The sequence below is a fragment of the Trichosurus vulpecula genome, chromosome 8 (genome assembly GCF_011100635.1).
Source record: "Trichosurus vulpecula isolate mTriVul1 chromosome 8, mTriVul1.pri, whole genome shotgun sequence".
Taxonomy (NCBI): domain Eukaryota; kingdom Metazoa; phylum Chordata; class Mammalia; order Diprotodontia; family Phalangeridae; genus Trichosurus; species Trichosurus vulpecula.
Window position 1 is genome coordinate 84237016 of NC_050580.1, and position 21883 is coordinate 84258898.

Genomic DNA, 21883 nt, shown 5'->3' on the forward strand with positions numbered 1-21883 from the left:
CAGCCAAAGGGTACCAGTAGCACACACATAAAGGTTAAAAATCCCCCTACATTTTAGGGGAAACTGAGGCTCATATAGATATGCCATCGCAGACAGATGTAAATTTGGGGAAATTCCTCCATCCCGAGTTCTTTCCACTACACCCCAAACAGTAACGAGGGCCCTGGAGAAAGGGCACCTTATGAAATGTTCTCTGGACCTCACCCCTGTAGGCAGGCTATTCGTGGTCTTCAGCTTCTTAGTTTAGAATCACGCTGTCACTCACACTCCCAGACTCACACACAGAAATGCGCATAGGGTTTCCAAACACACACTCACAATGCGCGCAGGGTTTCCATTACGGGCTGCGCTCCAGCTGGCCTCGCACCCCAGTAACGCGGCTGTGGGCTGAACTCAGCTGGTCGAATCGCGATGGAGCTGGCCAGTCCTCAACCCTCCCGGGCCCCCCGCCCCTCTCTCTCCTCCTGGCTTGGTCCGCCTCCTCCCAGCAGCCCGGCTCTCCCCAGGCAGGCCGATCACGTTCTCCCGGCTAGGGCTAGGGCTCGGAGTTGGCCCCTGATTGCTTGGCCGGAGGCGGAGCTGGCCTGGGATTGGCCGAGGCTTGGCTTTCACGTGAAACCCCGGTGCCTCGAAGACAGATAAGCAGCTGCTTCCCGGAGCGCTGGGCGCTAGTCTGCTCGGAGCGGCTGCGGAGGAGGTTGGCTGACCCAGAAACCCTGGGCGGGGGAGAAAGTCCTGCTGCCGATTGAAGCTCGTGTGTCTGACTTAGTACCCGATGAGTTGCACCAGGTAAAACGCCTGCTCGCTTTGCAAGGGCCAAGGCGGAGCCGCGGTATCGGGGCGGGGTGGGGTGCAGAGTGAATTGGGGAGAACGGATGGGAGACTTGTGGTTTAGGGGGTTGAAACCGCGAAGAGAGCGGAATGTATACGTGTGTGTGTACATGTACACACACGCATGTAAGCATATATGCGTGTGTGTACATATACGCACGCATCGCACGCATGTATATAAGTATACCTGTGTGTATCTATGTATATCTCTGTATATATTTTTGCGTTTCTGGATCCCTGGGGATCAGCAGGGATTTGGGATGCTGTCTCTTGTCTCTCTTTCTGAAGGCTTCCTTTGCTTTCCAGCTCATCTTGACTCTAGGTCATCTACATCCAAGTTGTAGACTGATGTTAGCAGGCATGCACTTTGATTTCATATTTCTCACTTTCTTGCAACTTCTGCCTTCCCACAACTTGTAGACAAAAGTGTAGCCCACGACAACTTGAGAGCTTGCCCCGGCTGTGGGAGATGAAGCCCTAAAAAGTCAATTAACTGTATTTGCAATCGCTCTTTCTTCTCTCCGTTTAGCTTAACCCAGTTTGCTCCAGCAGGCAGAATTCAGGGCCTCCAAATCTGAGTAAACCATTATTTTTTAACTCTTGGAAATAATCTAGAGTGGGGGTGTGGCGTGTGTGGGGGTGTGACAAGCCAGAGCACTAAAGCTGCCACATAAATGCACCAAGAGGAAAAAAAGCTGAGTAACCCTGCCAAAGATGACTTGGCAAAAGGCTTCTTTAAAAATTCAGACTCTTCTCAGTTCTTGGGACAGGAGGCCACAAATGAGATCTTAGCTTGTTTTTGGCCCTCTATATCTACTTACCTGTCACCTTAACAGATAGCAACACTTATACCCTAGAGTTAGAAGTCTTAAGGCTCATCTAGGACCCTCCCCTCACCTCCCATGAGGAAACAGAGACTGAGACTATAGAGGCAACTAAGAATGATGGTTACGTAGCAGCAGTAAAGAATATTCATTTCACTTGTTTTATTAAATTTGGGTGAAGAAGTGGCCTTGGAGTCAGGATGATGTGGGTTCAAGTCACACTCCCCATACATTGGCTATGTGGCATTGATAGTTTTTCCCCCAAGGGTTCCCTGCATTCATGAAATCACAAGTCCAGGCCTTCTAAGCTTTCTCCTGCCCTCCAGAATTTCAGCTACTAACAAAACTGGATTGATAAATTCAGCTTGTGATATTATAAATGCTATCATTTATAAGACTAGGGCTGGAGAAAAACCTCCATGGTTTCTTGTGATTCATCCAACAAGCATTTAGCACCTACTGCATGCAATACTCAGCTAGGTGCTGCTTGGGCTAGACACCAAATTTAGGCTGCTAGTAATATGGGAAAATGACTAAAGAGCTGAGAAAAGAAGGGGGAAGGAGGGAGAGGAGAGGAGGGGAAGAGGGAGCTCAGAGCTTGGAGCTTGCAGGTCAGTGATTTCCAGTACATCTAGTGTGGGAGTCTTTAAAACCCTTCATGAGATTTGATAGCATGTGTATTTCAGTTTGAGGATAGGCAGATTCTCAGTTATTTGTGGGAAATAGAGAAGGAATACATGATAAAGCATACAGATATTCTTCAAACGTCACTTTATATAACAATTTCATGCTCCCTCATAAACTTCTAGCAGAGCCATCAGTATGTCTATCTGTCCTTGATCTGCACCTTACTTAAGATATAATCAAGCAGTAGAATGTCCAGAAGGTAAACCAAGGGAGCAGTAAATCAAGATGGATTTATTAAGCATCTACTCTGGGCCTTGTATACTGCTGAGGACAGAGACTGGAACAAAAAGGGGCTGGCTAATTCAGAATGTGGCAGCAACTCCTGAAAAGAGACAATTGTGGACAGTAAGAGGAAGAAGAGGCCCTTAGGGATCATTTAAACTAACCCTCTGGTTTTACAGAGGAAACAGGTATAGAGAAATGAAGTGACTTAAAGTCACTCACGTACTTTTCTGGTCTGGGACCCAGATCATACGATTTCTACTACAGTCCCTAATAGTAACAGGATACCCTGTATCCTCCTCTCTCATCTTTCCCTCTGCCACCAATCTGGACCTAGGATTTCACTGGGGTAGGAAACTTGCCACCAGTGTCAGCCAGCAACTGGTCCATAACTTAGTCTCAGTGGTCTGGAGCACTAAGAGGTTAAGTGACTCTTCATTGATCACAAAAAAATGGCATGTGTCTGATAGGACTTATTTATTTTGTATGTACTTATGTGTGTATGTGTTATTTCCCTTTATAGACAGTGAAGTCCTTGAGGGCAGGAACTTTTATGCTTTTGCCTTTGTAGCTCCAGCTCCTAGTAGATAGACTGCCTGACAGACCCTTAATAGATATTTGTTCATTGACTTCAGTTTTTCCTGAACCCAAGGCTGCATCTCTATCCACTTTGACACCCCATTTCAATTATATGGATAGCAGATGTGTATTTGCGACTGCAAGGGGAAGATTCTTAGAAGGGTAGCAAACAAAGAGAATAACTCCTTTCCTTTTTTTTTCCATTTCAGAATGATTCAGGTTTTAGATCCCAGGCCTCTGACGAGTTCAGTCATGCCGGTGGACATGGCCATGAGAATATGCCTTGCTCATTCACCACCTCTGAAGAGTTTTCTGGGCCCTTACGATGAATTCCAGCGAAGAAATTTTATAAACCGTTTAAAACCTCTTAAACCATGTCTCAATATCAAGCATGAAGCGAATGACTGGAAGTGTTCCCCTAGCCGCACTAAGAAAAGAGTCGTGTTTGCAGACTCCAAGGGCCTGTCTCTTACTGCCATCCATGTCTTCTCGGAGTTCCAGGAGGAACCTGTGTGGGATCTTCAGTTTGACCTGTTAGACCTGGGAGACATCACAACTGGCCTCAAGCTTCATGAAGAGAAAAACTTGATTTTGGATTTCCCTCAGCCATCAATTGACTATTTGAGTTTCCGGAACCATCTTCAGAAGAACTTGGTCTGCCTGGAGAACTGTTCTCTGCAAGAGAGAGTTTTGACGGGAACAGTGAAAGTAAAAAATGTGAGTTTTGAGAAGAAAGTCCAGGTCCGCATAACCTTTGACACATGGAAGACCTTTACTGACGTGGACTGTACCTATATGAAAAATGTCTATGGTGGCTCCGATACGGACACATTTTCCTTTTCTATTGACTTGCCTCTTGTCATTCCAACTCAGGAGAAAATTGAGTTCTGCATTTCCTATAACAGCAGTGGACAGGTATTCTGGGATAATAACGAGGGTCAGAATTACAAAATTGTCCATGTGCAGTGGAAGCCAGATGGGGTGCAGACGCAGATGGCCCCACAGGACTGTACATTCCGCCAGACACCAAATAAAACTGAACTTGATTCTCCACTCTTTGGAAGCCCAAGGCTAGCTAGTGAGCTCTTTCCTGAATGGCAGAGCTGGGGGAGAATGGAAAACTTGGCCTCTTATAGATGAATTGAGTTGCCAAGCTACCAGGTTTGGCTAGCTGTGCTAATCATAGGAAGCTTTGGCTGTGGTCCTTTGATAGGTTTGGGTGTTTCTGACCCTAACTAGAAGGAAAATGGCCCTCAGTTTGGTACCCAAGTTGGACGGGATTATTTGGATGACAATAGTCCATTAAGCCTCAGTTCTGTATTATAAATAATATGTATGTATATATAATATTTTATCAATGCACCTAATGTTAACTAGCTTTTATCTTGGGGCAAGAAAGCTATGAGGAAGTATATGTGATGGTGACAGGAAGCTGTGTTAATGGTATGAGGTATGTCTGAAGAGGGTTCACAAGATGGAGTTCATGTACTATGATGGGATGGGAGAAAGAGATTTGTATGTTGGTGGAGAAATGCAACCTTGCTGTGCGATATTTTTTTTCGAGTAGGTTGTACGATTCTCTTCTGGAGGATTAATACAAAGAAGGGGAAGATGCCCTGTAAATACACTTGTGGAGAAAAGGAGCATGCTCTGGTGGGGTTGCATTCAACGTTATGGGACACCAGTGAGGGTGTAAAAGTGAATGAAAACTCTAGAGCATAGCTATCACTTAAGTCATTTCTCAGAACAGAAAGGATGCTCTCATCCGAAACTATGACTTGTGGAAAGTTTAAATAAATCAAGATTTGTAATCCTACTGTTTTAAGTAGGAGAGGTGACCTCATTTGTCATGGCTGACGTGTTGGTGTTCTTCATTGTAGATGGCTAACACTAAACCTTGCCACTTCCTAGTACTTAGACTCCTACACAAAGTAGAACCCCAATACCTTGTAAGTGCCTTAATTAATACTTTAGTTGCTTAACCCAAATATTCAAATGGCCATTTGCTAAGTCCTGAATGTTTGTATGCTTTAGAAGAAGTCTGCACTGCAGACTGTTTGCCTTGCAGTACCGATGTCTTGGTGTCTGTGTACACAACTAGCATCCTTCATATTGAAGGTGACTTACCTTTCAGCTGTACTTTGAATGTGATCTTTGAAAAGAGGAGTCTCTCTAAGAATCCAGCACCTTAAACACACGCGATTAGGGACCTCTCTCGCCCTGTTTCTTTAAGCAGAACTATTTCTCTTCTGTTTATAGTTGTGAGAATTGTCTTGGTCATACTGTAATACTTGTTCTCTGTGTATAAATCCATTCTGTAAAATAGATATCAACTGTGAATATACACTAGTCCTTGGTGTTCATATAGTGTGATGTACATTTCTTTCAAGTAATAAAGGGTGAACCCTGGTCTCTTTTAAAGAACGTATTTGACCATGCTGACTAATACTAATTTGGAACACTTTTGCAATGAAGTTAGTTGAAGTTGCCAAGCACCAAAAACTTTTCTACTGTCAATACTTCAGCCTACTGTAGCTGTTTTATGTGAGCTTGTTACTTTAAGAATAAACTGTTTGGTAAAAGAACAGATTGGTTTTTCCTTTTTTACTCCTTCCTACACCATACTATAACACAAATGTAAAATCAGTCTCATGGGATCTGCTAGATTTAATGAGAGCAGATTAGTTGAGATCCAGTACATATTCACAATTTTGCCCTTCTATAATGAAATGTGTTGCCCATCACTTTGAAATTCTCTACCACCTCCTCATCCTGGGAGGGTTCTCATACTCATGTACATCTCCCAATTTCTGGTCAGGTATTGCAGAAGCATTTATTAAGCACCAACTATGTGCCAGACATGGTGCCAGGGAACAAAGAAAATTAGTTTTGCCCTCAAAGATTTGACATTTTATGGGAATCGGGAACAACATGTGCGGAGAAAAGTAAATGCAAAGTACAAAGTAATTTCAGGGGTCAGGAGGACATTGGGAGGAAAGGAAGTGGGGTAAGTTTCTTTACAACTTAAAATTTGAAAGGGAAACTGGAGGCTTGGCTCTCCTATCGACATCCAAGATTATGTATGGAGTCTAGGGAAAGAAACTTGTGGTATCAATGACTGATAAGACAGAATGAGCAGAGCAGGCCAAGGAGTGAGGAGGTTCAGGTGCAACAGAAAAAGCTACTGTCAGAAAGCTTGCTGGAATACCTGATACTAATGAAAACTCTAGCAAATCTGGGGAGCAGTGGAAAAGCATATACAAACGAGGGGAAAAGATTCTGTTTTCTGCAAAACCCAAATTAACCAAGGTGCTTGTTAAAGGATGGGAATGATCTTCCTGTTCTCCCTGAGGTCAATGCTGATCACATGAAGAAAAGATCTCTGCACCATTATGGAGGGTCTATTCTGGCTCAAAATTCTGTATGCTAGTCTGTTTCCCTGGCATGTGGGTGTGTGACCAGCTCATCTCTGCCTCCTAGATGCTGGCTTACATGCATGATGCTGGGGTTTTTTGTTTGTTTGTTTGTCTTTTCCTCATACTGCATGTGATCAAGAGGTGTATAGAGGCCTTGACTGAAAGCCAAGAAACACAAATCTGGGTGGAGACAGTGTGGGAGAAAGAGCTCTGAATTTGGAGATGAAAGACCAGGCTTAAATCCTAGCCAAGATCCTCTTTTCTAGCAGCACAACTTTGGACCAGTCACCGGACACCTCTGGGCTTTACTTTCTTCATCTATAAAACCAAGGGGGTTAGATTAGATGATCTCTGAGGTTTCTTCCAGCTCTAAATCTTACTGCCTGAAATTTAAGCTCTAGTTCATTTGTCTTGTACAGTAAAATCTCATACTGTTGGATTTACTTTGGGGATTAGTTTGTGGTTTGGATTTTATGTTTCTAGTTTTTGATGAGGATATCAGTTCTTGAGAGCAGAGGAGAACAATCTTGCTTTTCTTTTTTTATCTCTTGCAATTAATGTACAATGCTTTGTGTGGTTGGTGAGCTACTGGGCCTTACTGACTTTCACCTGAATGCTGTCAGAAGCAGGTGAGGTTTTTCTAGAGCTTACATCTAGATCCTTACCCTTAGTTCCTATCTCCCTGAATGTCTGAGGTGAAAGGGGTCTCAGAGGCCATATGGTCCAACCCATATTTGCATAATATGGATTTCTATAGTGTCTTGTGGTACAATGGTGAGAGCCCTGCTCTGATGTCAGAGGCCCTGGGTTCAAGTTCCACCTCTGAAGCTAACAACTTCTACTACCTTGGATAAGTCAGTTATCCTCTTCCAGCCTCAGTTTTTTTGTATGCAAAACAAGAAGGTTGGACTAGGTGGTCTTGGTGGCCCATTCTGACTGTGGATCTATGAGCCTGTGATTCTCAACAACTTCAGTTTTAAGACCAGCAGCAAGGTGGTACCTGATCTCCCAGGAGGCAGTCCATTCTGCTTTTTTAGACTGCTCTGTGTTGGGCCTTGAGTCACGAAGTCTTATCTTCTTGAGTTCAAATCCAGCCTCAGACAATTACTAGCTGTGTGATCCTGGGCAAGTCACTTAACCCTGTTTGCCTCAGTTTCTTCATCTGTAAGATGATCTGGACAGGAAAATGGTGAGCTACTCCAGTATCTTTGCCAAGAAAACCCCAAATGAAGTCATGAAGAATCAGACATTGATTCTTCAGACACTGACTGAAGTGACTGGACAATAGCAATTGTTAAGTTTTGCCTTAAATCTAGCCTAAATCTGCCTCCGTCTACATATGTCAGTGCTTCTGATTCTGTTCTCTGGGTTGGTGTAAGCAAGTCTTTCATGTGACAATCTTTCAAAAGCTTGAAGACTGCTGTCATGCTGTTCCCTTTCCTAGGTCTTCTTTTCTTCAGGATAAACACTGCTGGTTTCTTAGACCAATCTTCATCCAGCATCCTGGGCTCGACTCTTTTCAGCCTGCTGGTTGTCTCCTTCTGAATGTGCTTCGGATGCTACATACAATTTTTTTTCATTTTCTGTTAACAGGTGATAATCGGGGTCTGTTCTTACATGCATAAGGTCACCCATCCCCCGGCATGCTAGCCCTTTCCTTTCGCTGTTGCTAGGTTACTGGCACATAGGAATTCAGGTAGTTGGATGCTCGGTGAATCCTCTGAGTGTGATAATACATCACGATCCCTTGGGAGCTTGCTATTCGTAGTCTAAGATCTCGTCGGACGATTGTTGTTCCTTCCTTCCATAGTAACCCCATTGTTACCCCAGACTCTTAGGTAGTGAGTATTTAAATAAATAAAGGCCTGATTTACTTATAGGATCATAGATCTACAGCCAGAAAGCACTTTGGAGGTCACTGAGTCCAACCTTTTCATTTAAGAGGCTAAATGACTTGTCCAAGGTTATACGAATAATAAATAGCTAAGCTGGGATTTGAACTCAAGTGCTGCCTCTTCCAGTTCAGTATTCTTCCCCTGGCCTGTGCTGTTTCTAGATGCTAAAGGTTCTTCTAAATTGTGCAGAGGGACTCATGTTAGTCATCTCACTTGTTTGGGTGACGGCGACCCTCAAATAAGGGATCATTTTCAGGTTCTAAATTAGAAATTCCAAACCAATGTAAGAGACCCCAGGAAACCAGATACAGCTTGACCTAAATGATGTACATGTTCCTGGAGAAGAGAATATACAGGGAGGGCACGAAAGCGGTCCTCAAGTATTTGAAGTGCTGTCATGGGGAGGAGGGGTCAGGCTATTCTACTTAGCCCTATGGCTAAGTATGCCTCTATAGGGGCAGAACTGGATGCAAAACGTGGAAGCTGCAAAGGGGCAAATGTCATCTTGTTATGAGGAAAAGCTTCCTATCAGTTTGTTCTCTGAAAAAAAAAATGGAAGTGGAATGATCCACCTCTTTGGAAGTCTTGGGTTCTTTGTAGTTGGGGTGTGCTCAAACCGGCTAGTGAGGGCCTATTGTTAACATTTCAGTGCAATCGTCTACACCTTGGGAATCAGCAAAAACACCATAAATCAGGTTTGATTTGTCTTGTTGGTTGTCTAGACTTAAGAAAGTGATGGAGAGAATAATAATGCAGGTTAAATGTAAAAGTGTTGTGACTACGTTCTATTTCAGAGAGTAGTTTGTTAAACACCATTACATCCTAGTTTGTAGAGCATGTTATGGTGGAGGTTTCTTTGGCGTATTGGTTGGACTAGATAGCCAATGAGATCCCTTCCGACTCTCAGATTCCGGTATATGTTACAGTGGGATAGGGGAATGACAGGGATATGAGGAAGGCAGATAATGATGGAGTCCTAGGTCCTTCCTGATGGTAAAGATAGATGGGGCTGGTGAAGTCAGTCAAGGTATCCCTCCCTCCTCTCTTCTTCCTCTCCACACTTAGTAGAATGCCTCTCTTTGAGAGTTGGGACTCTTTCCTTTTTGTCTTTTTTTCCCCAGTTTAGTATAGTGCCTGGGGCATGAGAGCTACTGTCTTTATGTTCATAGAATCAAAGGAATTGTTGATTTAGCTAAGGTCATAGCTGAAGAAGGAAACTTTAGATATTTGACTTTCTAATTTTGTTTTGACCCTAGATTTTACTTTATTTCTCCAAGTGCATACCAACAACTGTTAAACTTTAAACTAGTTAAAGTATATTTGTACTGCACATAACAAATTCTTGGGAGTCTGACTCACCTTATTCTCCCTTCCTCCGCATTCTCCCCAGATAGTCGATATACCTTGTGTGTTTATATGTGTGTTTATATATTTGTCTATATACATGTATGTACACATATATACACAGATAAATAGATGTATGCAGATATATGTGTATCTATATACATAGATGTATATATACACACATATATAGGATATATATGTGTATGTATATGTGTGTGTGTATATATATAGGTATATGTATATATCCATATACATATATATGAAATGTATCTATACACACACAACACACACACACACACACATCTTTCCAGTTAAAAAAAACTACACAAAGACTTTTTTGAGACACCCTGTGTATGTATGTGTGTGTATATATATATATATATATATTTATATATGGATTTCTTTATCTAAATGCATCTTACCCTCATTCCCACTTCCCACAAGAATAGTCTGAGAAGCAATTTCTCCAAGATTCACATCTCTGAACAGGTAAAACATGGCCTATCCCTAGAGCAGCTAGACTAATAGTTGGCCAGGTTGACTCAAGTAGTGTTTGAATGTTTGCTTGGATTACTAGCTGATTTTTGCCCCTCCATCACAGCTTGTATGTACATAACCTTTTCCTGTTCTGTGGAGTCTCAATAATAGGCTGAGATTCCTGGGTTTTTGGATGCCGCCACTGAAAACAGCCTTTGTCCAGATCTGGCGTGCTGGCTTTTCCTCTTCTCCCAGACTCCTTTTCTCATTATCTCCCTCTGATTGAGTTATTAGAACCTACCTCACTTAGTCTCATGGGAAATGGAGTCCTGGCAACTTTTTCTAGAGAGTATCACTCTTGGGGTCCACAAATTTTGAGAAACGTAGTCCATTACTGAGGTTCATAACCTTATGGGGAATGGAGTACTCTGTTGTCTCCTTCTGTTATTTTTATTCATTTAATTTCAATAAATATAAAATTATCTCAAATGTGGCATAGATGGATAGACTGAATGATCGATAATTGACTAAATGAATGAATTTCCTACTCTTGGAGGTTTCTCTTTTGGTCATACTTTAGGCCACCCCCACCATAACAAAAATCATTGACCTTTATATATCCATAAGTCTTAATAAATGCCTTGATAATAAGGAGTTCTGTATCCCTTCTCCCAAATCATATTTATTCATGTAATCCTCCTTCCTATAACCTAAAGTATAAGGAGGAAATAGAAGATTTGTTTCTGTTTATATAACTTCTGGTAAGCTACAGTTTTTTTAGTATTTGGAATTTGGGGCCTCTGAAGGTTTGATAAGAAGCAGTGCAAAAATTGTGAACTGTTTGTGGGTACACATAGTTTTCAAAACACAATTCAACTACAGTGGCCCCCAGCCACCATTTCCTAAACTACTCCTCTACTGACACAGACCTTTTGGACTTCGACTTGATACCCCAATAACACAATACCTTTCTAGAATAGTAAGTTTATTGATTTCTATGATTAGTAAAATCTGCGGAAAATGCAGAATTAAATACAGTTGCAAAGTCAAAGGATGCTTTTTAGCATTTGATATATATTATAAAATCTGGAAATATTTATCCATTTGCATTATCTGGAGAGATTTTATTTACCATTCCTGTTGTTTTTGGGAAAAGCTCTGCCCACAGAGTTTTCAAAAAAGAATGATGTGTTTTTGTAGCAGTTGGCATGGAAAGACACTGTTTTGCCAAATTTTAGTATGTGGTTTTGAATCCATGACAAAGGTACCTCTGAAGTCTATTTTCTCTCTCTCTCTCTCTCTCTCTCTCTCTCTCTCTCTCTCTCTCTCTCTCTCTCTCTCTGTCTATCTCTGTGTAAGTTCAGACTGAGTCAAGGTGTAAGATAGAACATTTCTTTGGGACATTGAAAGGAATTGTGCTACCCCTCCCCCTTCTATTCTTTAGAAATGAGAATAAAAACTTTTCCTTCTTCTGAAAATAGTTTGGACAAGTTACTAGATTTGGGGCTAGCTCTCACACTAGGAGTTTTATTATTTAAATTAATTTATTTTTTGCATTTTTTAAAAAAAATTTTGAGCTCCAAATTCTCTCTCCCTGTGGCCCCTCCCTCATCCATTGAGAAAGCAAGCAATATGATACCTATTATACATGTGGAGTCATGCAAAACATATTTCCATATTAGCCATGTTGCAAAAAAAGCAAGACAGATAAGTGAAAAAATATGCTTCAGTCTGTACCCAGAGTTCATCAGTTCTCTCTCTAGAGATGGATAGTATTTTTCATCATTAGTCCTTTGGAATTGTCTTGGATCATTGTATTCACTGGAGTAGCTAAGTCTTTTACTATTGATCATTGTTACAATATTACTATTACTGTGTGCACAATCATATGCCACAACTTGTTCAGCCACTCCCCACATGATGGGTATCCCTTCAATTTCCAATTCTTTGCTACTACAAAAAGAGTTGCTTTAAAGATTTTTGTACATATAGATCCTTTCCTTTTATCTTTTATCTCCTTCAAATCCAGACTTAGTAGTGGTGTTGCTGGCTCAAAGGATGTGCACAGTTTTTTATCTTTCTGGGCATAGTTCCAAACTGTTCTCCAGAATAGTTGGATCAGTTCACAATGCCACCAATGCCCTATTTTTCCACATCCCCTCCAACATTTATTATTTTCCTTTTTTGTCATATTAGTCAACCTGATAGGTGTAAGGTGGTATCTCAGAGTACTTCTAATTTGTGTTTCTCTAATGATTAGTAATTTAGAGCATTTTTTTCATATGACTATAGACACTTTGATTTCTTATTCTGGAAACTGTTCTTGTTTGTCCTTCATTCTGAAGAAGACTATGACATCAAGAAGGTAATGTTATGACTTGCAAATGATTAAGTGAGGCAGGACCATGCAAAGTCATCAACCTCACTCTCTCTTCCTGAGTCATTTGTGTCCAGTGGCAAGGTATAGATCAGGATGACTGGAGATGACCCTGGATGCAGTGGGAGACTTTGGCCTTTTTAAGATAAGGTCTTCCCCAGGTCTCATCAGTCTGTCTGAGGCAACACCCATTCAGTGATTAAGGTTAGGGAAGAAATAAAGTAAAAAAATGGCCCCTTTTACCTACTCAAAAAAAAATCAATCTGAGAGGGGAAGAACCTCAGGGTTTCTGGCCAAACAGAAACAATTGCTATTTACATCCTAAATGGTGAAGAAAGATTAACTCTCTCCTATTAGAAGTTACATTTTTTTTGGCTTAATTATAACATATCATGACTTCCCACATCCATTTCTCCTCCCTCCACAGCATCCTTCACATTTCTGCCAAATGAATTTCCATTATTTATAGAATTGGTCATGTCACCCCTCTCCTTAACACACTTTAATAGTCTCATAATGCCCATCAATTGATCGATTAATAAGCATTTATTGGAAATATAAAGACAATAGTGAACTAGTCATCGAATTTCATGGAGCTCACATGGTAGCCAGGCGAGATGATTCATGCATATACAAGTAAACACTGAATATATTCAAAACAAATTTAAAATAATTTGGGAGGGAGAACACCAAAACTAGGGGCTAGGGGAATGAGGGAAGGCTTCCTGTAGAAAGTGCTGGTTGAGCTGAGTCTTGAAGGAAACCAGGGCTTCAAGAGGTAGAGATAAGGAGTGAGAGCATTCCAAGCATGTGCCAAGGTACAGACACGGGAGATGGAACATTTTGCATGGGGAAGGCCAAGTAGACAAGTATGGCCAAATTGTAGAGTGTGCGGAGGAGAATAATGAGAATGAGACTTGGAAAGGTAGAAAAGACATAAAGTTGTGAAGAACTTCAAATGCCTAATAGAGAAGTTTATATTTACTGAATAAAGTTCAAACTCCTTCACAAGGCACTCAGAACCTTCCACAATCCAGTGTCACTCTATTTTCCAAACCTTATTTTATATTTTTCCCCTTCATGTACTCTATGCTCCAGACAAACTGTATATTCACTCTCTCCCATGTATCTTCAGAGCTTTATACCTTTGTGCTTTTGCTCATGGTGAAAAGGAACGGAATATGCCTTTCCCACACCTGCCCTTAGATTCCTTCCTATCCTCTAAAACCCAACACCAGTGCTAGCAAGTGTCCCTCAATCCCACCCTCTGTTGCAATGACTCCCTTAGTTATCAGGTAACGCTTTGCGGTTTACCTCTCCCTTGGATACATTTCCCTTAATATGTATTATTCTGTGTGATTGTTTTTCTAGCTGTCTTGTCCCTTACTCAATCCCATGAGGGTAGCAGGGACTCGGTCTCATCTAAACTTTGCCTCTGCCTCCCTCTCAACTGCCACCCCTAGTAAATACCCTGAGGTGGGCACTTAATGTTTATCCTCTTTGATCTAAATGTATTAAATATCACATCATATTATTGCAATGATTTTGACATTTTGGTCTCTAGCAGAAAGTGAGTTCGGTGAATAAAACACCCAAATCAGAAGATAGGGATGTTTGCCAAAAAGAGTTTCTTTCCCTATTATATCCCACTGATTGTTGTGTGCTAAAAAACTGAGTCAGCTTCTCACAGATACTCAGCAAGTCCCAATACTTGGGGAAAGCCAACCTACTTCTGTCAGTTAGTCAGTAAATAAACTTCTATCAAGCACATACCATATGCCAGTCTCTGTGCTAAGCATGGGAAAATGAAGAAAGGCAAAAGACAATCCCTGCTCTCAAGGAACTCGCAGGCTGATGGAGGAGATAACATGTGAACAATTATACAACCTGCACAAATAAGCTATGGACAGGATAAATTGGAGAAAATTGAAGGCACTACAGTTAAGAGGGATCAGGAAAGACTTTCTGTAGAAATTAGGATTTTGGCTAAGACTCAAAGAAAGCCAGTGAATCCAGCAGGCCTAGTTAAGGAGGAAGAGCATTCCAACCATGGGGAACAGTTAGTGAAAATGCCCATAATTGAAAGATAGAGTGTCTCGTTTGAGAAATAGCAAGGATGCTCATGTTACTGGTCCAAGAGTACTTGGGGGTGGGGTGGGGTGGGATAAGGAGGGCAGGGGTATAAGGTGTAAGAAAACTGGAATGGTGGGGGGCAGGTTACCTGAAGTAGCAAGACCTCCTGATGGAAAGACAGGAGGTGGCATGTGTCAGGGAAGTCAAACTGCCACCATGGCAACACTTTGTCTCAAACCCTCATGAGGAGGGCTCAGGTCCTTGTACCCAAGAGTCTTGGAAATAGCAGTACCCCCCTTCCCATCCCCTGAGACCCCTGGCCTTGCTTCTAGTCTGGAACCATAGCCATCACTGAAGGGAAAAATCACTATGGTCAAGGGATCTACCTTTCTTGCCACCATTGCCAACATACTGGCCAACTGATACCAATGAGCAGGTAAGCCCAAGAACCCTGAGAGTGGCAATAACTCCCAAACCACTGGCTATGCTGCTGAGCCCCCAAGTCATCATCCCAAGAAGCAACCCCCAGTGAGCTCAAACACAGCAACTGCTTCTGCAGGTATTGCAGCCACAGCTACTAAAGACCCAGAAAAGGAAGATCGTAGCGCCCAAAGTCCTCGGTGCTGTTACGTGGTTCAGCATCAGAAACTGATATGATATAATCAGTAGAAATGGAGTCAAAGAAGATGCATTTCCCTAGATTTTGCTGAGCACCCTAAGAACCAAGGGACTTTTCCACCTTACTTAGAGCTGAAACCTCTGTATGGTATCTCTCTCATTAGAACATAAGCTCCTTGACCACAGGGACTCTTTTCTATTTCTTTTCCTAGCACATAGGACAACGCTTTGCATCTTGTTGCTGCTCAGTTGTTCAGTCATGTCAGACTCTTCGTGATCCTGTATGGGGTTTTCTTGGCAAAGATACTGGAGGGGTTGGCCATTTCCTTCTCCAGTGGACTCTGCACATAGTAAATGTTTAATAAATTCTTTTCATTCATCTATTCAATACTGACTTTAATATAGAACAAACTGTCCATTCACCTAAAATATGAATGTTCTTGTTCATTATTTGTGCTGGGAATGAGACATAGGCTATTCAAAGTACTAGCTCTGTCTGTAATCAGTATTGTGATCCTGGTCAAGTCACTTCTCCCCTTAACTTCCTCATCTAACAAAACAAGGCTTTGCCATTTTGAGTTATTCATGATACTTTATGCAATAATTCTTCCTTTGGGCCTTACTCCCCATGAAGTTAGAAATAGAAAGGTCCTAAATATACTAAAATATCCGTGGTAGGACGTTTTGTGCCAGCAAATGGGTGCCCATTAATTGGAGAGTGGCTGAATAAACTGTGGTATGTGAACATAATGGCTTATTATTGAACTGTAAGAATTGATAAATATAGGGAATTCAGAGAAACATGGGAAGACTTTTCAATGAAGTGAGTGGCACCAGAGCAATGTCTATCTATCTATCTATCTCTCTATCTCTCTATCTATCTATCTATCATCTATCTCTCTGTCTGTCTTTCTATCTATCTGTCTCTGTCTGTCTATCTTTCTATCCTTCTGTCTGTCTGTCTTTCTATCTATCTGTCTGTATGTCTATCTATCTATCTATCTATCTACATATACACACATATATGTTGACTGCAATGAAAACAAGCCCAAAAGGCAGTTGGATTCTGATTAGCTGCAAAGACCAATCTCAGTTCCAGAGAATGGATGATGAAACACACCTCTCTATTTGCAGGAGAAAGGTGGGAGAAATATAGACAAAGAAGATGGGATATGCTACCAGATCCCAGTCACTGTGTCAGTTTTGCTTAAGTGTTTTTCTTAGGAATAGGATTAAGGAAGAATGATTGTGGTATTAAAAGCAAAAGCCATCGATCAAACTTTTAAAAATTTTAGATACTTTTAAAAATGAAGGGTGTGGACTTAATGTCCTCTCTAGTCCCTTCCTGTTCTAACATCATATGATTCTTTACCACTAAATCCCACTCATTCATGCCATCCCAGTCCCCTAGATTCAGAGTTTATGGGTCATGTGAATTGCAGTGGAATACACTGAAATTCTGAGACCTTAAAAATGTCATTTTGTTAATTTGCAGAAACTAGATCCCTAGTGGAGAGGGGCTGACTGAATGATATTTACTCAGAGTGGCTGGGTGACTTAACAATAATCCTAGTCAGAAGCTTTAAGGGAATTCGTAGGTTAAAGAAAACCCAACCCATACTCAACGTTTAAAAATAAACACTGGCCCACATAGTCAGGAGCTGGAGTGCTCCAAGGTAAACCAAGTGAGAATTAGGCATCTTGCCTGTAAGTACACTGACAGTCCATTTATTTCTATACAATAATAATTAATAATATTAATTTATATTTATATAGTACTCTAAGGTTTGCAAAGCACTCCCTTTATGCATTTTGTAAGGTCCTATGGGTTTGGTGGAGGGAATTTCTTGAGTGTGTTACCTTCAGGTTGGGGTCTGATAATCTTGGAAATTATAAAATACAATGTTAGAACCTTTAGAAATCACCTAGTCCCAACCTCTCATTTTACAGATGGGGGCACTGAGGTCCAGAGAACTGGAAGGACTTGCCCATATTCACTTAGTCAGCCAGTAGGTGGGTGTGCTTTGTGTCAACCCTGGTTTCCAGACTTTTAATCTGATGGGTTTTTCCCCACATCCCGTTACTCGTCTTTGTCTCATTGGGGAATCTAGGAGGCTCAGAAAAAATGGGATGACCATCGATATGAGTGAGAGTCAGGCTGATGAAAATATTTTAAGTCCGGTATTCTTCCAGCCTGTCAACTACCAAAACATTGCTTTTCCTAACAGTTGATCACGTGCTGGTTAAACATGATCTACATTTACATGCCTCTGAATATACTCCCCCAAAGAGGCCTCTGCAAGGGTTAATCATTAACACTATTCCTTGGCTGGCTCAGAGCATTCCTTTTTATTTTTAGAAACACTTTCAGGAGGCAGGGAAGATAACCTCAATGGATTATCTCTTTTGTCTGGGACTCTGGGCTCAGTCTTGCATCAGCTTGTCAATAAGGGGCAAATACCTTCTCTATATGTTCGGTTCTCAGGTACTGTTTCAGGGCCTCTTTCCTCCTGCATCCATTTCATAGTCAAAGGCATGCTCCATCTCAGCAGGAAGAGTCGAGCCCTGGCAGAATCACCCCTAGAATCATGATAGTTAAAGCTCACTGGCAGAGTTAAAATGATAAGCATTTATTAAGTGCCTACTATGTGCTAGGCACCAAGGACAGAAAGACACAAGTGAGACAGTCTTTGTACTCTAGGAGCTGGGGAAATGATATGTGCATAAATAGGCACATACAAAATAGAATCATCTTTTGAGAGAGGGCAGTAGCAAACGAGGAGTTCCATGCAGGAAGTACTGCTTGAGTGAAACCTTGAAGGAAACCAGGGATTCTAAGAGGTAGAAATGAGGACGATCTTTGTTCCAAGCATGGGATATCCTGTGCAAAGGGATTGATTAATTCATCAATTATTTAACAAACAATTATTATGTATTTACTATGTGCCAAGAACTGGGCTTAGTGCTGGGGTACAAAGAAGCGTTGCCATAGCACCCCATTCCACTCGGGAATTATTCTAATTGTTAAGAATTTTTGTCTTTATATCAAACCTGAATCTATATCTGCAACTTTCACATACTGTTTCTATAGCAGGAGTTCTTAATTAGGGCCTATGAACTTATATGGGGAAAAAGATACATCCTTATTTTCACTTCAGTTTTCCTTGTAAACCTGTGTATTTTATTTTATATATTTAACGTCATCACAGATTGACCCCAACCTACTTTTCCAGCTTTGTTCCCCATTATTTCTCCTTTTTTTTTACACACTATGGTTCAGCCAAACTAGTTGTCTTTTCTCTTCTTCCTCCTCCTCCTCCTCCTTCTTCTTCCTCTCCTCCTCTTTCTCCTTCTTCTCTTCCTTTTCCTCCTCTTCATCCTTCTCCTTCTCCTCTTCCTCCTCCTCCTTGTCCTCCTCCTCCACCATCATCTTCTTCTCTTCTTTCTCCTCCTCTTCCTCCTCCTCTTCCTCCTCCTCTTCTTCCTCCTCATCCTCTTCCTCCTCCTCCATGTAAGTTCCTTCCGGGCAGAGATTGTTTTTTAGTATATTAGGATTTCTCTCCTGTAGTAGCTGCTGCCAGCATTAAGGGTTTGGTCATGCTCACAATAGCCTGTGCTAACCATATCATCTCCAGTTATCCCCAGCCATTGAGACTCAATCACTTAGCCCCATTGAGGGAGTGTGGGCATGTTCATACTTTCCATCAGTTCCAAAGGCCCACTTTCTTATACTCTTATCCTATTCATTGGAGCCTCTGAGATCCATCTTCTCCAGAATCATTTATCTTTGCCTATCTTCTAGCATTTAGCTTTCTAGTTGTTGCTTTGTGCAAGGTAGCCACATAATAAAATCTGCTTCATATTAAACAACTGTTTTCTTTTAGTTTAATGTAAATCTAAACCCCTTGGTAAAATGTCCAAAAGAGGCAATGTGAATCAACATTTCGGAGTGCAATGCATCTTTTTTCAACTAGTAAATTAATTCCATGTCATAATTGCATTTTTCTAAATCCAATTTTCAGATTGCAGAGACAAGTTAACCAAAAAAATATGGGCATGCTTTGTGTCAACTCTTAGAAACTAGTTTTTGTGAGCAAATATGTTTGGGGTTTATGTTACTCAAACAAAGTCCCTCCAAGATGCTGGGCACTCAATAAATATTTGTTGATATGACTTAATTTAATTAGTTGTGCTTTTTGGCCCATCATAGCTGATATTTTAAAAATCATTTCAAGACAATCTACTGTGCCAATGAATCTTTTAGCATTTAACTAAATAGGATTTATGTTTTTTAAGGTTCATAAATAATAACAAGGTAACATCTATTAGTGGAAAAACACTGGCCTGACATTCCAAAGATCTCTGTTCAAGCTGTGATTCTATTGTTCACTAGAACTAATAACAGCATTGCTTTCTTGATAGCATTACTAGTTTGTAGATCAGGAGAAACTGTAGACCCAGCATAGCCATATTTTAGAAAAAAAGCATTGGACAAATTCATGGTATCCTTCTAAACAAATGGAAGATACGCATGTTCAATGACTACAGTCTACTTAGGAAGATTCGGAACCAACTGAATGACTAGATCCAAAGAGTAGTCATAAACAGGCTAATCCTAATTTAGAAAAAGGGTTCTTAACGTGGAATAAGAGAACTTTAAAAAAATTGTAACCATTTCAATATAATTTGTTTTCTTTGTATTCTTAAGTGTTTTATTTTATGCATTTAAAAATGTTATTCTGAGCAGGACTCCATAAGTTTCACTGGAATTCCAAAGAAGACCATGACTTAAAAAAGGTTAAGAAACCCTGGTTTAAAGGGACATCTTCAGTGATATGCCTTAGGGATTTAGCCTATGCTGTTTCACATTTTTAATCAATGACTTGGATGAACAGAAATGACATACTTGTAACATTTGCATATGGTACAAAGCTGGGAGAGATTTCTAATGCTGCTCGACAGTCGGGATCCAAAAAGATCGCATGCAACGAGCTCAGTAAGATGAAATTTAACAGAGATTATTGTTTTTAATTCAATTCAATAAACATTTATTAAGTGCCTTCAATGTGCCATGAACTGAACTAAGTGTTGGAAGTACAAATAAGACAAAGAATGACAATTTCTGACCTCAAGGAGCTTACACTCTAATGGGGAGAAGATAATACACAAAAAGGAAGCTGAAAAGGAGGAGTGGGGGAGTCACCAAGTGATACTTGGTGAAAGGTTATGACCTTTGAAGAGTCCAAACCAAGCTGAAAATTCAGAGTAATCTAGAAAGGATTTTTTTGGTATAGTAAAGGGTTTTATTTTTTCTTTAAATTCTTTTTTTTAAAAAAATATATTTTATTTTATTTGACAGTTTTTTCTTTTATTTTACCAGAACACAAATACAAAATAGAGAAAAGAAACAAAAACATAACATAAACTTAAATACAAAGTAAGAAAGAAAAAAGCATGTCATGTGCATAGCAGAACATAGGAGAGGATTCAAAATATATAACAATAAATTTTCATTTCAAGAAAGCCTGTATGATAAATAATACACCTTATGTTGAGAATTGTCCATCTTTTCTTTGCTTCTTTGTGTTTTCTTTTGTTCTCTGCTGTGCACTTATTAACTGTTCTTTTTTCCCCTCCCCCCTCCCCCAGATGGCTACAATATAATTTAGATATGTTTCTTGATATATACATACACATACAAATATATACATACACTTATACATATATACATGCGTATATAGACATATACTTTCCCAAACATACTCTACTCCTGCTTTGTTTTTTTTATACTTGTACCTTTCTTTTGTTTCCTATCCCTCCTGCCTCCTCTACTTTACTTCTACCTGCTACATTGCCTTCCTATTACTTGCCCACCCCACTTCCTCCACCAACCACCCTGCCCCCCTATTACGTGCCTTCCCCCTCCAAGGATCCCTTCCCTATCCTCCCATTCCCATTGATCTGAACTCCCTTTACCTATTCCTTCATTCTCCCCTCTAAAAATCCCTCCCTTGTCCTAATCCCCCCCCCTTGTCCTGTCCCCCCTCACTATGCCCCCTACCACTTTATTCTAAATTTAGAAGACTTTTATACTCTTCTAAATATATATGTATTGTTCCCTCTTAAACCCATCCCAATGAAAGGTTACCAGAACTACCAGCCCTCCTCCCCATCTAAATCCTTTGTATCCTTTCTTCTTCTTGCACCTCTTTTCTGTAAAAATAGTTACTATTTTTAGCTGTTTCTAAATGGTTTTACTTTTTAAATTCATATCATAGTCAGGCTTATCCCCTTCTTTCTTGTGAGCTTGATAATTATTAATAAGAATGTTATATAACATTTTATGTTATATAAAGGGTAAACAGTCTGTTCTTATGAATCCCTTATAGTCAGTCTTTGGTATGTACCTTATGTTTCTCTTGGTTCTTGTATGTCGAATTTTCCATTAAGTTGGGATTCTTTTTAACAAAGTCTTAAAAGTCTGAGTGTTTGTCAAATGTCCATTTTTTTTTCATTCAAGATAATACTGAAATTTGAAGG

The 21883-nt window shown here is 40.5% G+C and overlaps 1 protein-coding gene across 1 annotated transcript; it reads left to right on the forward strand.

Annotated features, from left to right (window-relative positions):
* Positions 1–636: 636 nt before the first annotated feature.
* On the forward strand, positions 637–5728 carry PPP1R3C (protein phosphatase 1 regulatory subunit 3C). Its single transcript, XM_036735577.1, has 2 exons — positions 637–789; positions 3353–5728. The coding sequence occupies exons 1-2, from the start codon at positions 776–778 to the stop codon at positions 4281–4283; spliced, it is 945 nt and encodes a 314-aa protein (XP_036591472.1). The 5' UTR covers positions 637–775; the 3' UTR covers positions 4284–5728.
* Positions 5729–21883: the final 16155 nt, after the last annotated feature.